This window comes from Chiloscyllium punctatum, chromosome 30 (assembly GCF_047496795.1).
Source record: "Chiloscyllium punctatum isolate Juve2018m chromosome 30, sChiPun1.3, whole genome shotgun sequence".
Lineage (NCBI taxonomy): Eukaryota > Metazoa > Chordata > Chondrichthyes > Orectolobiformes > Hemiscylliidae > Chiloscyllium > Chiloscyllium punctatum.
In genome coordinates, this window is record NC_092768.1 from 46084369 (window position 1) to 46101510 (window position 17142).

The following is a 17142-nucleotide window of genomic DNA, read 5'->3' on the forward strand; positions in this document are numbered from 1 at the left end:
ACTTCTTGTCTGTGTGAATATGTCTATGTTTAAGCATAATGGATGATTCTGCAAAGTCTTTACCTCTCACCTCACACATGAAAAGCATCTCCCCATTGGTGTGCGTAGAGGTTGATGATCACAAGAATGATTTCATGTTCACTGTGCATATGAATTATTTCTCCCCAGTGTGAGAACCCTCACTGATTCTTCAGTTTTATTTTTATTCTTGTATCGATTTTGCAATAAAAGCTGAAGGTGACTTGTGGATTTTGTATGCAGGTGTTTTGTCGCTGTTATGAATACGTTCACAGCTCATATACTTCATGAAATAATATTCAATTAAATGAGTATAACCTTTAGTAGATGCAATAGACAATAGACAATAGGTGCAGGAGTAGGCCATTCAGCCCTTCGAGCCTGCACCGCCATTCAATATGATCATGGCCGATCATTCCTAATCAGTATCCTCTTCCTGCCTTATCTCCATAACCCTTGATTCCACTATCTTTGAGAGCTCTATCCAACTCTTTCTTAAATGAATCCAGAGACTGGGCCTCCACTGCCCTCTGGGGCAGAGCATTCCACACAGCCGCCACTCTCTGGATGAAGAAGTTTCTCCTCATCTCTGTCCTAAATGGTCTAGCCCGTATTTTTAAGCTGAGTCCTCTGGTTCGGCACTCACCCATCAAAGGAAACATGTTTCCTGCCTCCAGAGTGTCCAATCCTTTAATAATCTTATATGTCTCAATCAGATCCCCTCTCAGTCTTCTAAACTCAAGGGTATACAAGCCCAGTCGCTTCAGTCTTTCAGAATATTATTGCAAGGCGTATAGCACTGGTGAGACCACATCTCAAATAGTGTATGCAATTTTGATTGCCTTAATTAAGAAAGGAAAAAAATGCATTATAAGCAGTTCAGGCAAGGTCCACTGCACTGATTCTTTGGATAGTGGGTTATCCAGTGAGCAAAGATTGCATAGATTGGGTTACAGTATTTACTAGAGTTAATAAAAATGAAATGATTGTACTGAAATTAATAAGATCCTAAGGGGAATTGACAAGATAGATGCTGAAAGGATGCCTTCCCTTGAGGGGAGACTAGAATGGGGGAACACAGCTTAAAAACAAGTAGTCTCCCATTTAAGATTCAGATCAGGAGAAATTTGTTCTCTCAGAAGGTTATGAATCTGTGGAATTCCTCCCCAGAGAACAGTGGAGGCATGCTCAGTAAATATGTTTTTAGACAGAGGCAAATAGATTCTTAATGAAAAGGGAGACAAATGTGAGGCAGGAAAGTGGATGTGAAACCAGAATCAAATCAATCAAGACCTTGTTGAATGGTGGAGGGCTTGAGAGGCATTGTGGCCTAATCTTGCTAATTAAATGTTTTTATATACACACACACATATATATATAGAATCATGTAATCCCTACAGTGTGAAAACAGGCCATCAGGCCCAACAAGTCCACACCAACCGTCTGAAGATTAACCCACCCAGACCCATCCCCCCTATACTATTATTTAAATTTACCCCTGAAAAATGCACCTAACTCACACATCCCTGAACTCTATGAGCAATTTAGCATGGCCAATTCACCTAACCTGCACATCCTTTGGATTGTGGGAGGAAACCGAAGCACTCGGAGGAAACCCACACAGGCACAGGGAGAAAGTGAAACTCCACACAGACAGTTGCTCGAGGCTGGAATCGAACCCAGGTCCCTGGCTCTGTGAGGCAGCAGTGCTAATCACAGAGCTGTTGTGCGCCTGTGATATGTGTAATAACCATCTGACTACAAGAGCTTTAAAATAATAGGTTGACATTCTTAGCTGGATAGCAGAGATGTGGTAACTGCATTCCTTGCAGTAATGAAGTCAAGAGAGATGTTTTGTTTTGGCAGTTACAGCAAAGTTAGTTTTTAAAATACTCAATAAACCGTAAAGAACTATAAAGCCCACTTACTTCATCAGACCAAAGAAGAATGTAAATGATACTCTTCGAAAAGCTGAAAAGGATTTTGATTTTAGGAAGTTAAAAATCACACAACACCAGGTTAAAGTCCAACAGGTTTATTTGGAAGCACTAGGTGGTTGGAGCAGTGGACTAGAACCTGCTGTTGTGTGATTTTGAACTTTGTCCACCCCAGTCCAACACTGGCATCTCCAAATCTTGATTTGAGAAGGAATAGTTTGTTGGCATGAAAGGAAGCCATATTTAATTTAAATGGAAACAAATGGTGAAACTCAAGGTCTCACATTTGTGGAGAGTGAAACAGAGTTAATATTTTGAGGTCAAAGTTTATTGTCTCAAACAGAATTTAGAGTTTGAGTTTGGACATTGAACTTAGAAATGAGGATGTAGCAACAGATAAAGAAGAAGACAGTTTATCTCTGGATTTAACAAAGACATACTTTGTAGAGTTTAGAAATGAAAAAACTATAGACATGGAGGCCAATAAGCATGAAAAACTGAAATGAATATAGATTATTTTAAAGACTGAGCTTAAAAATTCACCTGTAAAGGACAATGAAAAATCTTTTTTAACAGATGGAACATTGGATTATAAATAGTGTAAGAGGAAAACTTTCAAAAAACATCACAAGTAATTATAATACATCTTAATCTGGATATCAAATTCAGCAATGTGGTACAATTCTTCTGACATAATTTCCAAGATTAAAAAAATCTGGTTGTCCTGACCACTTTCAAGGAGTGAATTGACAAGCACAGGATAGACTTTTAAGGTAATTGACAAAGAAGGAATGGTGACATAAGATAACAGTTTCTCCCTTCTATTCTGTCCAAGGTCCTCACAATTTTAAACACCTCTATCAAATCGCCCCACAACTTTTACTGTCCCAACTTCTCAAATCTATCTCTGCAACTGGGATTTCTCATCCCTGGAAGCTTCCTTGTGATTTTTTTCCTGCACCATCTCATATGCCTCCACATCCTCCCTAGAGTATGATGTCCAGAAATGGAAGCAATATTCCAGGTGAGGCCAAACCATTTTGTTTTATGCAGATGGACCATAATTTCCTTACTTTTCTCCTGTGACAACACAAGTGGAAGGAGTGCACCGTTGCTCTCAAACCACACCTCCACAGGTCATAGCATGAAAAAAACATTCTGCATTACTGAATTGATCAATTAAATATATATATCATAGCGAGACATGCAGCACAAAAACAGGCTTTTTGGGTCAACTCATCCATGGTGCTGAAAAATGCAGGTCTCCTTCCTCCCTTCCCATCGCCAATTCTCTATTCCCAGAAAATGTCAGGCCAATCCGGTGGAAATTTAGGATGAACCAAAACCCCGATCCTCCCTTGAACTCACCCAGAAGCCCCTCATTGAGGCACTCTGAAAACAAATTGAGCCTCATGTTTCTTTAATAAACACAAAATTAATAGTTTATTATAAAAAATGTATTCAATGAGGATGCAAAACTAGTTACCATAGTCATAAAAATGGAAGTATAAATGTTTATCCCTCTAAACAGCTCGAAAATATAGATGCTTATATACCAGGTAAAAGATAAAACAAACATATCTGTAGAAATTTATTTTCTGTATAAAAAAATTGTGGCCTCTGGATTTTAATTCTTGAAGAGAAAAAAGACCAAGTGTGGAATGTTAACACCATCTGCAATTCAGCTGTGAAACTCACTGACAGGTCACTAATTGTGCATTTGTCTGTTAAATTTTGGTGGACATAGCTTGCTCAGAAAAGATAACACTGAGACGTTTCTTTCAGGCTGTAGAATATTTAAGGCTCAGATCACAGAAGACAGTTTTAGAAAACAAACATTTATCCTTAAACACAGGATTTAATGATTCTCCTTCTGAAGTCTCAGTTTGCTTTTCAGAACTTTAATGTGCCATTGTTGTTTCAAAATAACAGTATTCACCACAAACAAGTCTTTTTGTTTCCAATATACCTCTTTGGACATATCTTTAGCAGGAGCAGTTCTTTCCACAGCAGAATTACAATTAGTTCCAGATTCTTTGAGTACATTGGCAATTTCAAATAAGTTGTCTCCCTTCTCAGGAAATGACAATACTTTATTCCTCACAAGATCATTTACGACAATAAAACTGACATCATGATTAAAGAAGTGCAGAGACTACTCCAATAATAACAGACCTACTGAGTAAAGCACCACTTAAATTCACTCGATACAATAAAACAGGTAAACAGTTTCCATCAATGCCCGGTACCCATACTGTATTCGTTAAGTGAATTTTTTGGAGGAAGATTCACAGCTAATATCAAACTTTTGGGTCATCTATCAGACAAAACTAGAGTTCCTTCACCCTAAAATATGAAACATTCAGAGTATTTTAAGCTTTGATTTATACCCACTGAAATTGCTTGACATTTTATAGATCATCAGCTCCTTCTACTGACACAGCATTTTCTTGAAAACAACAGAAAATTTCACCAACAATTTCAAATTTGATTTTAATTTCTAGTGTTCTGCCGTATGACAATAAGAGCATATGGTATCTTTGAATCACTCTTATTTCCCTGCAGTGCATTAGCGTTTTGTTTATTATCATGTCCTTATCCAGCTCCCGTGGTGAGTTCAAACTTTTACTGACATTTAGAGGCTTATGGATTTTTTTTTTCTTTTCTTTTTATATCCAGTGGTGTACACACAACTGGTCATCAAGTCACGTGTGATTTTTTTAAATCTATTTACCAAGGGGTTTTGTGGGTTAAGTTGTAATTATCAGCTAAAACAGCTGCTTTCTCTATTTTAGAAACTTTATAGTACCCCATAGGGAACTTGATTCCGAAACAAATAATATTCCAAAATTCCGCCATTAATGAGATCTCTGCTGGGTTTTCAAAATCCTGCTTTAACATCATTGACCTTTACCATCAATCATAGATAATTTTTTTCCCAGAAAATTCCACAAACTATTCACCAGAAAGTGCTGAATAACCTCCCAGGCGTTTCCTATCAAAACACCATAATTCAATATTTTATATTTATGAAGTTTTAAGAATGATTAAATCTTTTGGTTTATGGGAGTTATACTTTGGAACAATATCTGTAAATTGAGATAAATGAAGGGTCATGTGACTGAGCTGGAGTCTGGCTGACAATAAGCTTGATAATTTCATCATTAAAGATCAGAAGAAGATTTAGATTATTTTACTGAAAGTGAGGTGTGAGGGATTTACACTTGGGGCCATGGTAGTTATTTCCAGATTTATTATATTTTGGACATTTGTAAGGAGTAACTTGCACCTGATGTGACACTGAAAGGATGCACAGTTTATACAGGAGCTTCTATACATATTTATGTCTTCTTTTAAGAATGTTTGGTAATCAAAGGTTAAATTGACCTTCTTGAAATGATTGGCCTGATAGTGGGAGAGGTTTGATACAGACCCTGCTGAGACAGATGGGTTACCTGTGTGACCAATGGAGGGTAAATGACACAGACAACACTCAGTGCAACAGAAACAGATGACCCAACTTTAAATGTTAAGAGGAGGCAGAGGTGAAACAACCTTGGCACGTGCCAGAAAGAAAGAATTTGCTCTCTCTGTTGATTCCCTGATGTTCCAGGAGGTCTGGCAACTGAGCGAATGCTTTATTACAAAACTCACACAGATAGGGGTTTCCATTTGAAAGTGCTCTGATGGAGCTGGAGACTCGCTGAAAATCTTGTCATACACCTCACACCTGAATGGTTTCTCACCTATATGAAAGTACAGTGGTTTCACCAGCACGATGATTATGAAAAGCCCTTATTACATGTCTCACACTGAAAATACTTTTTCCTAAACATGGATGTATCTGGTTTACATGTATGAACATGTTCTCTCAAAGTCGAAAGTGTCAGTCACATATTTCACATTTGAACACTTACATCCTTGTCTGAATCATCTTATGTATTAAAACACATGTTGAGCTTGTGAAATATTTGTCAGAGCCTCTGACTTAAACAGATTCTCCTCAGTTTGGATGCATCACTGTTTCATCAGCATTGCTGACTGTGTGAAGGCTCACTCATGTTTGAATGGCTCTTCTCCTGTGTGAATACGGCAATGATATAACAAGCCCAATAACTATACTAAACTCTTATGACACATCCCACAGGTGAATGGTTTCTCCTCAGTATGGATCCTTTGATGGACCAGCAGCGTCAAATAAGTGCCTGTAGGCTTTGTCACAGGTATCAGCTGTGAACACGCTGGTGTTCACGGAGGGTCGATGACCGTGAAAATGATTTCTTACACAACACACAATTGAACAGTCTCTCCCCTGTGTGAATGCGTTGGTGTACCCGAAGGTTTGATGACTGCGAGAATGATTGGTCACATACATCACACACATATGGTTTCTCCCCTGTGTGAGTGCGCTGGTGCACACGGAGAGTTGACGATCGTGAGAATGATTTGTTGCATACTTTACACTTGAATGGCTTTTCCCCAGTGTGAATACGTTGATGCTGCATAAGAGCTGATGACTGTGTGAAGGCTCTGTCACACACCTCACATTTGAAGGGTTTCTCACCTGTGTGAATCCTTTGGTGCATGACAAGATCACAGGAGTGGCTGAAAGCTGCCTCACAAACATCACACCTGAAGGGTTTCTCCCCAGTGTGAACACTCTGGTGTCTCAGGAACTTCGTAGATGTTGGAAAAGCTTTATCACACATCTCGCATTTGAAGGGTTTTTCCCCTGTGTGGATTGTCTGATGGACAAGGAGGCTCGATAACTGTGTGAAGGCTTTGTCACACACCTCACACATGTATAGCTTCTCCCCTGTGTGAATGCGTTGGTGTGCACGGAAGATTGTTATGTAGGAGAATGACTTATCACACACCTCGCATTTAAATGGTTTCTCCCCTGTGTGAATGCGTTGGTGTACACGGAGGTTTGTTAACTGTGAGAATGATTTGTCGCACAAATTGCACGTGAATGGTTTTGCCCCTGTGTGAATCCTTTGATGTGCACTGAGGTTGGATGATCGTGAGAATGATTTGTTGCACACGTTGCATATAAATGGCTTCTCCCCTGTGTGAATCCTCTGGTGTGTCAGGAGATCGCAGGATTGGGTGAAAGCTTTCTTACAGACCTCACAACTGAAAGGTTTCTCTCCTGTGTGAACGCTTTGGTGTGTCAGAAGCTTTGTAGATGTTGTGAAAGCTTTATCACAAACCTCACATTTGAAGGGTTTCTCCCCTAAGTGGATTCTTTGATGGACCAGGAGGCTAGATAACTGTGTGAAGGCTTTGTCACAGACCTCACAGGTATACAGCTTCTCCCCTGTGTGAATGCGTTGGTGTGCACTGAGGGTTGATGAGTAGGAGAATGATTTGTCACATACCTTGCAAGTGAATGGTTTCTCCCCTGTGTGAACACGTTGATGTACATGGAGGCTTGTTAACTTACAGAATGATTTGTTGCACACTTTGCAGATGAATGGCTTCTTCCCTGTGTGAATGCGTCTGTGTTCACTGAGGTTTGATGAGTACGAAAATGATTTGTCACACACCTCACAAGTAAATGGCTTCTCCCCTGTGTGAATGCGTTGGTGTATACGGAGATACGTTAATTTTGAGAATGATTTCTCACACACCTTGCATGTGAATGACTTCTCTCCTGTGTGAATGCAATTGTGTTGCATGACTACTGATGACTGTGTAAAGGCTAGGTCACATACTTCACATTTGAAGGGTGCATCTTCCATGACACCACCTCAGAGTTACAGAAGGTACAACAGAGGAACTTAGTGTTTCAGAGAATCTGATGAGCCTGTGGAACCCTCCTCACACTTGAGTCTCCTGTCCCCTGTAGGAATGAGTCAGTGGTTCATGAGGGTCAATGAATGATTGAAGTTCTCACCACATTTAGAGCCACTCACACTTATTTCCAGCTTCACTCTGACTGATGACCCACAGCCAAACTTCAGAAAGGTTGGTTCTGATCAAAGGCTCCATTCCACTGACCAGTTTCGGATCTGATGGTTTGTCAAAGCTCTCTTGACCCGACCCCATATCTGGATGGTTTCACTGCCCAACCTTCTCTGTGTTGAGCAATGCTGTGAAGGGACTGGATATGTTCCCACAGTTTGCAGTTGTTCCTTGGGTGATGGTCAGGATATATCTGTGGTGTCTATCTTCTGCGTATTCTCTGGTGTAGTATGGTGCAATCCTTCTGCAAAACAGGAAGAAGAAATATGATTTCTTCCAACTCACTCACCTGATTTGCTGAAGGGGCTGACTCCTCAGAGATTGTTCGACAATGACTGCCAGTTTGTTATTCCTCTGTGTTGGGTCATCAGATGAAAGTCCTTTCTTTTTCCTCATTTGCCTGTCTTTCTCGCTGTCTGATCTCTGACTCCACCTATCCACACAATTCATCTATCCATTGACATCAGCATAAATACCACCTTATCTGAGCTACGATCAGTTCTGAAGAAGAGTCACTTGACCAAAATGTTAATTCTGCTTTCTCTCCAGATATGGTGCCAGGCTTGTTGAGTTTATCCAACAATTTCAGTTTTTGATTCACCAGGATGTGCTCTTGGATGGTGCATTTCAACTACAAAAAGAGGCTGGTTAAGCTTGGGTTGCTTTCTTCAGAGTAGAGAATTTGAAGGGGACCTGATAGAGATATACTGTATAAGATTATGAAGGGCATGGACAGGGTGAATAGAAAGCAGCTGATCCCATTAATCGAAGGGTGAAAGTTACTGTCCACAGGATAACAGCCAGCTCTCAACACACACAGAACAAGGGGTATAATTTTAAAGTTAAAGGCAAGAGGTTTGAGGCAATTTTAGGAAAAACTTATTTCAGTAAACATTAGTGGGGATCTGGAATGCACTACCTGGAAGGATAGTTGAGGTACTCGGATAAACACTTGAACACTTGAACATTCAATACTATGAGCCTAGTGCAGAAAAGTGGGACCAGTAAAGGTAGTCATATATTTTTGACTTGATGGGCCAAAGGGTCTCTTCTGTACTGTATGGTTCAATACTTATATTCACTGCACATTCTCAATTCACCTATCGGCTGCAGCACTGGACAAAGCGATCAAATCCATGCTCAAGCTTTTGTGAAAGGCTGAAGTCTTCAGGTAAAATCTTTAAAGAAGGCATTAAAAGACATTTCAATAAATGTGCCTTGCTTTGACAAACAATAAATTATTTGAAATTGTATAAATGTTAAATTTGAGATTGTTAGGTTTTTACTGAAATGTTTCGACAGATATGAAGAAAGGGGAGGAACATGGGAGTTCGATCACAGATGCATCATAATCTCAGAGTATGTTGGAATCCACTCAAGGCACTAAACTGCCAATTTCTATTCCACATTACTACTCCTTTCCACCCCACCATCTCCCACCACACAGAGTCAATGAGACAGATCAGAGAAATTGAAAAAAAATTAGTTCACAGCATAATAACCAGGTCCCAACACACACACACACACACACGCACAGACAAAACTCAACAACAGGAAATCAGTAAGAATCCTCAGACACTCTGCACCTCCCAGATAATGACACCTTACCTTCCCATATTCAAGAATGAGACATCAACAAAACTCAGCCTGGAAATCAGAGGGAAATGCTTCCAATAAACACACTCAACATCCAACACACAGCTCCAGTCAAACAGTTCAGCACAAAGCACCGAGTAAACAGCTCTCTCAGCTGGATCTTCTCACACAGCATAAGAGACATTTCCATCCCTGATTGCCCACAGGATAGTCAGACTGCCTGAAGATTGGTGTGGATATTATGGGATACAATTTGTATAAAAGCTGCTCCTTCACTCACCATCTCCTCACTTGGTTTTCAGTCCCTATAGGAAGTGAACCAGCTCTGGAAGAGGAAGAGGAGACAATGGGCAGAGTGGGTGGGCTCTCTGATTGACGTCTCTCACAGTCAATCCAAATATTTCTGGAGCAACATGAATTTCCTGAAACTTGGGAAACTGACCGGGGAAATGGAGGTGACTTTGAGCAGCAGATCAGGTGGAGATTTAAACTTGTCATTGTCCCACCTGAATAAAGGAGGAGAAAGTGAAGATTCTAGTTGCTGGAGATCACAGTCGAGAGTGTGGAAAAGCACAGTCGGTCAGGCAGCATCCGAGGAGCAGGAAGGTCAGGATGAAGGGCTCGTGCCCGAATCGTCGACTCCCCTACTCCTCGGATGCTGCCTGACCGGCTGTGCTTTTCCAACACCACACGCTTCGACTTCCATCTGAATAAAACCTTACTTATTGCAGCTGCTGTCTCAGTTCCCATAGTAAATGATTGATATTTATAATCCTAGTATATTTCTATTGTTTGTTTCATAGAATTTTAAAATACAGAAGGTGTCCATTTGACCCAACATATTTGTACTGGCTCCTGAAAGAGCTAACAAGCTAGTCTCATTCTCCAATCCTATCCCTGTAGGTGGCCGTTTTGTGGAGTCGCAGAAAATGGGGGAGATACTAAATGAGTATTTTGCATCAGTATTCACTGTGGAAAAGGACATGGAAGATATAGAATGTAGGGGAATAGATGGTGACATCTTGGAAAATGAAAAACACATAAAAGTGGATAAATCCTCAGGACCTGATCAGGTGTATCCTAGAAGCTGTGGGAAGCTAGGGAAGTGATTGCTGGGCCTCTTACTGAGATAGACACAGGTGACGTGCCGGAAGACTGGAGGTTGGCAAACGTGGTGCCACAGTTTAAGAAGGGCGGTAAAGACAAGCCAGAGACCTATAGACCAGTGAGCCTGACCTCGGTGGTGGGCAAGTTGTTGGAAGGAATCCTGAGGGGCAGGATATACATGTATTTGGAAAGGCAAGGACTGATTCGGGATAGTCAGCATGGCTTTGTGCATGGGAAATTATGTCTCATAAACTTTGAGTTTTTTGAAGAAGTAGCAAAGAAGATTGATGAGGGCAGAGCAGTAGATCTGATCTATATGGACTTCAGTAAGGCGCTCGACAAGGTTCCCCATGGGAGACTGATTAGCAAGGTTAGATCTCATTGAATACAGGGAGAACTAGCCATTTGGCTACAGAACTGGCTCAAAGGTAGAAGACAGAGGGTGGTGGTGGAGGGTTGTTTTACAGACTGGAGGCCTGTGACCAGTAGTGTGCCACAAGGATCGGTGCTGGGCCCTCTACTTTTTGTCATTTACATAAATGATTTGGATGCGAGCATAAGGGGTACAGTTAGTAAGTTTGCAGATTACATCAAAATTGGAGGTGTAGTGGACAGCGAAGAGGGTTTTCTCAGATTACAACAGGATCTGGACCAGATGGATCAATGGGCTGAGAAGTGGCAGATGGAGTTTAATTCAGATAAATGCGAGGTGCTGCATTTTGGGAAAGCAAGTCTTAGCAGGACTTATACACTTAATAGTAAGGTTCTAGGGAGTGTTGCTGAACAAAGGGACCTTGGAGTGCAGCTTCATTGCTCCTTGAAAGTGGAGTCGCAGGTAGATAGGATAGTGAAGAAGGCATTTGGTATGCTTTCCTTTATTGGTCAGAGTATTGAGTATAGGAGTTGGGAGGTCATGTTGTGGCTGTACAGGACATTGGTTAGGCCACTGTTGGAACATTGAGTGCAATTCTGGTTCCTTCCTATCAGAAAGATGTGAAACTTGAAAGGGTTCAGAAAAGATTTACAAGGATGTTGCCAGGGTTGGAGGATCTGAGCTACAGGGAGAGGCTGAACAGGCTGGGACTGTTTTCCCTGGAGCTTCGGAGGCTGAGGGGTGACCTTACAGAGGTTTACAAAATTATGAGGGGCATGGATAGGATAAATAGACAAAGTCTTTTCCCTGGGGTCAGTGAGTCCAGAACAGAGGGCATAGGTTTAGGGTGAGAGGGGAAAGATATAAAAGAGACCTAAGGGGCAACATTTTCACGCAGAGGGTGGTACGTGTATGGAAGTAGCTGCCAGTGGATGTGGTGGAGGCCGGTACAGTTGCAACATTTAAGAGGCATTTGGATGGGTATATGAATAGGAAGGGTTTGGAGGGATATGGACCGGGTGCTGGCAGGTGGTACTAGATTGGGTTGGGATATCTGGTCGGCATGGACGGGTTAGACTGAAGGGTCTGTTTCCATGCTGTACATCTCTATGACTCTAAGTAACAAAGAGGATTGATGAGGACAGAGCGGTAGATGTGATCTATATGGACTTCAGTAAGGTGTTCGACAAGGTTCCCCATGGGAGACTGCTTAGCAAGGTTAGATCTCATGGAATACAGGGAGAGCTAGCCATTTGGATACAGAACTGGCTCAGAGGTAGAAGACAGAGGGTGGTGGTGAAGGGTTGTTTTTCAGACTGGAGGCCTGTGACCAGTGGAGTACCACAAGGATTGGTGCTGGATCCTCTACTTTTTGTCATTTATATAAATGATTTGGATGCGAGCATAACAGGTATGGTTAGTAAGTTTGCAGATGACAGCAAAATTAGAGGCGTAGTGGACAGCGAAGAAGGTTACCTCAGATTACAACAGGATCTGGACCAGATGGGCCAGTGGGCTGAGAAGTGGCAGATGGAGTTTAATTCAGATAAATACGAGGTGCTGCATTTTGGGAATGCAAATCTGAGCAGGACGTATACATTTAATGATAAGGAGTGTTGTAATGGAGTGTTGCTGAACAAAGAGACCTTGGAGTGCAGGTTCATAGCTCCTTGAAAGTGGAGTCGCAGGGTAGTGAAGAAGGCATTTGGTATGGTTTCCTTTATTGGTCAGAGTACTGAGTACAGGATGCGGCCATACAGGTCATTGGTTAGGCCACTGTTGGAACATTGCATACAGTTCTGGTCTCCTTCCTATCGGAAAGATGTTGTGAAACTTGAAAGGGTTCAGAAAAGATTTACAAGGATGCTGCCAGGGCTGGAGGATTTGAGCTATAGGGAGAGGCTGAATAGGCTGGGGCTATTTTCCTTGGAGCATTGGAGGCTGAGAGGTGACTTTATAGAGATTACCAAAATTATGAGGGGCATGGATAGGATAAATAGACAAAGTCTTTTCCCTGGGGTCAGGAAATCCAGAACTAGAGGGCATAGATTTAGGGTGAGAGGGGAAAGATATGTAAGAGACCTAAGGGGCAACCTTTTCATACAGAGGGTGGTATGTCTATGGAATGAGTTGCCAGAGGAAGTGACGGAGGCTGGTACAATTGCAACATTTAAAAGGCATCTGGATGGGTATATGAATAGGAGGAATTTGAAGGAATGTGGGCCAGGTGCTGGCAGGTGGGACTATATTGGGTTGGAATATCTGGTCCGCATGGATGAGTTGGACCAAAGGGTATGTTTCCATGCTGTACATCTCTATGACTCTTTCAAGACGCGCAAAACAAGTCAGTTCACAGGAAATATCATTGGCTTAATTTTATGTCTATTTGTCATTTTATTACAATTTATTGGATTCATTTTGCAATTAAGACTGTACTATTTGTTAAGAGACCTATAAAAGTTGTCTGTGTAAACTAAAGTGCAGCAGCTTTTCCAGAATTCACAGAGGTGCTTAACCTCTGTATTGCTGGATAACCGATGCCCGGCATCGTAATAAATTGTGAAACCTTGCTGAACCAGACCGAGCTACTAATGCTTATTTGACCAATCGCAAAATTGAGAGGCTCCTGCTGGGGTCCAGCTCTTCGTATGGTGCCTGTGACTCGGATACGGTGTGGACAGATTGTGGACAGTGGTGTAAGAGCCTTGAGTCCTCCACTATTGAGTGTTGAGGAATCTGCCACCCAGACGTGAGTTTTTCATATCAGTCTGATTTTCGTCTCATTTGAGTAGTGGTTGACCTGATCCCTCGCTGTCTATCATCTTAGTCCAGAGCCTAAAGGATCGGTTTCGGTAAGATAAGAGAAACCGAGATACAGGGATATTTAGGATCTGGCTGGGACCTATAAGAAAAAGAGATAAGTGGGATCTGCCGGGGTCCTATGAGAAAAAGATATATAGGATTGGGTGGGGTCCTATAAGAGAAAAGAGAGCAATAAGATTCGGTCGGATTAGCATTGTTTAAATTGGTACTTAAATTGCCCTGTGAGATAAGGAAGTATGGCGATACATTATAACAAGATTATCGAGGATAAGAAAGTTGAGAAGGGTCTGTGGAAGTTGTGGAAGTCGGTAGTGTGTGTTGACGGGCTGTTAAAAAGTAAAGGTTTTGAGTCGCTACTATAAAAGGAAGGTTGTCTAAGATGGGTAATACTATATGTGTGAGAAATTTCCGGAGAAATCTGACAGCAGGATACTGCCACCAAATTGGGAATTGAATTAACTAATAATGGTCCCATGAAATCTCATGAGGTCCTCAAAGACTAAACGATGTGCTCGAATTAAACATCAAAGAAACAAAACGAAAAGTCACCGGTGACTGGTAGTCAAACGTCGATGGTTGGCCACTCATTAGTCTTGTTGTTCATTGTCAGGCTGTTGATTAGTGGAAGTTTTACATTGAGTTTGTTTCTGTTGTATCTGGTCAGCTTGGCTTGACTTCTTTGCTGCTTTTTTTTTGTCTTTTTCTGTTCGTTTTGGTGTTTGTTCCTTGTTTATGAATTATGGAGGGTGGTTGCTGCTTTTGTCATGTTAAGAACATGAAGGGCGGCACGGTGGCACAGTGGTTAGCACTGCTGCCTCACAGCGCCAGAGACCTGGGTTCAATTCCCACCTCAGGCGACTGTCTGTGTGGAGTTTGCACATTCTCCCCGTGTCTGCGTGGGTTTCCTCCGGGTGCTCCGGTTTCCTCCCACAGTCCAAAGATGTGCAGGTCAGGTGAATTGGCCATGCTAAATTGCCCGTAGTGTTAGGTAATGGGTAAATGTAGGGGTATGGGTAGGTTGCGCTTCGGCGGGGCGGTGTGGACTTGTTGGGCCGAAGGGCCTGTTTCCACACTGTAAGTAATCTAATCTAATCTAAACATAAGAAAGCTGGCCAGCAACACAATTCTCGCACAATTGGTTAAGCGTCTATGTGCCACAGCCGAAATTTATAAGGGTAAAACTCCATAACTTTGACTTTTGGAATGTGTGATTGAGCTTGCAGAAAGTTTAACCCTTTCAGATTCGGTTTGGATGCACATTTGCTTGTTGGTGATTGAATGTTGTGTTTTGTTGCCTGGAGCTCGACATCTGGGCCTGTTTTGGATTTGATTTGCATTTTGGGAATTTAACATGATTTCTTTTAAGGTTCAGGATCCTTCAGTGATTATGAAATGAAATATTAACCCCTGTTCCTCTTACAGGCCATGACTACCCTACTAGGAGAAAGTGAGGACTGCAGATGCTGGAGATCAGAGCTGAAAATGTGTTGCTGGAAAAGCGCAACACCCGAAACATCGATTCTCCTGTTCCTTGGATGCTGCCTGACCTGCTGCGCTTTTCCAGCAACACATAACTACCCTACAGTCAGTTTCTAACTAATCTGTTTTATCCTTACATAAAAGCCAATGTTATTCAATTTCAATTCAGTTTAATACGGAGGAAGACAAGATTATAAATTATTTTTTGTTTCAGCCTCGTTTGTTTCCACGTAATTTTGAGGCTGCTGTGTTTCACTGGTAATTATGATGTGCCAGTTGTAGCTTTATTTTATATCAATTCCCCTCCCTCAATGACAATTGAAGTTTCAATTCAACATTATGTTGTGAGAAATCATGTCACAAAACTAACATCCTATTGTTAATATCTGTGTCTTTGGATTCGGCCATTATTCGTGCATTAGACTTTTTTTTGTTATCATCTGAGTAGACAAGATCTTTTAGGGCAGCTACAGTCATTTCACGGCCTATAGCATTGTAAATGAGCAATCACTGGTCAGGAACACTTAAAGAACCTAATCTGGGATTTACATTAAGGGACTAGAATCAGGTAATTATTGCGGATTTCAAAGGTGGAAACTGTATACATTTTAAATATTGAATACTGAATAAATGAATTTCCAATTTATATTGATGACTTTTAAAATGTTTTGTCACTTGTTCAGTTTCCACCTCTGAATTACAGATAATGATTATTTTATTTATTATTTTTAATAATCAACTGTATTAGCCCGAATCATAAAATCAAAATTAATTGGCAGAATTGTTTGGTTTTATTCTTTTACACATTGTCGGTGACCTGTCTCATTGCCTCATGGTTAATTTGAAGCATGGCTACATTAATTCGTTATGGGAATGAGAAGATACCTTCCTGGCCAGTAGAAGGAATTCTGCATGTTATTGGGGATAGAGGTATCCATTGTAGATGGAACTCCCAAAAGATGGGAGGTGACTGTGAATGGGTATATGAAAAATAAAAGGGACATGAGATCAAAAAATAATAAAAGGGACATGAGAAACAGTGAAAGGCCACTAAGTCTGAGGAATATAGAAACAGGATTAAAGCAACAATGCTGTAAAGTAAAGAACTTAGGCTCGGGATTCTGAGTAGAATCTATATCTGGCATACCGAGCCTTTTTTTGAGGATGGGGATTTTGTTCCTGAATACCTGCTGAGTCCCTAACATCTCTGGATTGTCCCCAGCACACCACCCATTTAGTACAAACCTTTCCTTCTTTTGAAAATGAAGCATCTAGCCTTTATAGCCGATATCATGGGGATGAATGGCCTGCACAATCCTAAATCGGGTCCCATCCCGAAAATTGGAGTAACGTTAATGAAGCATGCCCCTGACCGCAAGACCAAACTGGCCCAATTTGCTCAATATGTCCAAGGGTGATACAAATGTAAAATGCAGTGAAATTCTGGGAGTAGCCTGAATACGAACGGCTTGTTAAAATACTGAAAGATGTGGCAATCTGTCTGATGGAAGTGATATACAATTGAACAATAATCAATGAAGCTCAATTACGTTTGTTTAACCCTAAACTTTTGCAATATTTACTGCCTGGAGTCACTGACTTGATCCAGACCACCAATACAAACCAATCCAGGAATTTCCAGTCGTAAACGAGGTAAGCACTGTTTTTCTATTGGGATGGCCAGAACCAGACTGAACCATGATGCAAGTTACAGGTAAAACTGATTATATCCAAAACCTTCGTGACCCCAAATACTATACTTCAGCCCTGATAGGGTTGATTGGAACCAGGATACCCACTGGGGGTGGAACCTACCTCAGGTGCCCACCTGACGACCCCTGC

General features: G+C 41.3%; 1 protein-coding gene across 4 annotated transcripts; it reads right to left on the reverse strand.

The window, feature by feature from the left end:
• Nucleotides 1–2701: 2701 nt before the first annotated feature.
• On the reverse strand, nt 2702–9939 carry LOC140455617 (uncharacterized). Of its 4 annotated transcripts, none has more exons than XM_072550559.1 (2): nt 9799–9939; nt 2702–8166 (listed from the first exon to the last, which is right to left on the reverse strand). In XM_072550559.1, exon 2 carries the CDS (start codon nt 7697–7699, stop codon nt 6182–6184), a length of 1518 nt encoding a protein of 505 aa, XP_072406660.1. In that variant the 5' UTR covers nt 7700–8166; nt 9799–9939; the 3' UTR covers nt 2702–6181. The 4 variants fall into 4 exon arrangements, with proteins under 4 accessions (XP_072406660.1, XP_072406658.1, XP_072406657.1 ...); XM_072550557.1 differs by having other exon boundaries at nt 2702–8615; XM_072550556.1 differs by having other exon boundaries at nt 2702–9100.
• Nucleotides 9940–17142: the final 7203 nt, after the last annotated feature.

Excerpts from the sequence above, each read along its gene's own strand:
- LOC140455617 (XM_072550559.1), bottom strand. The coding sequence starts at position 7,699 with ATGGAAGATGCACCCTTCAAATGTGAAGTATGTGACCTAGCCTTTACA.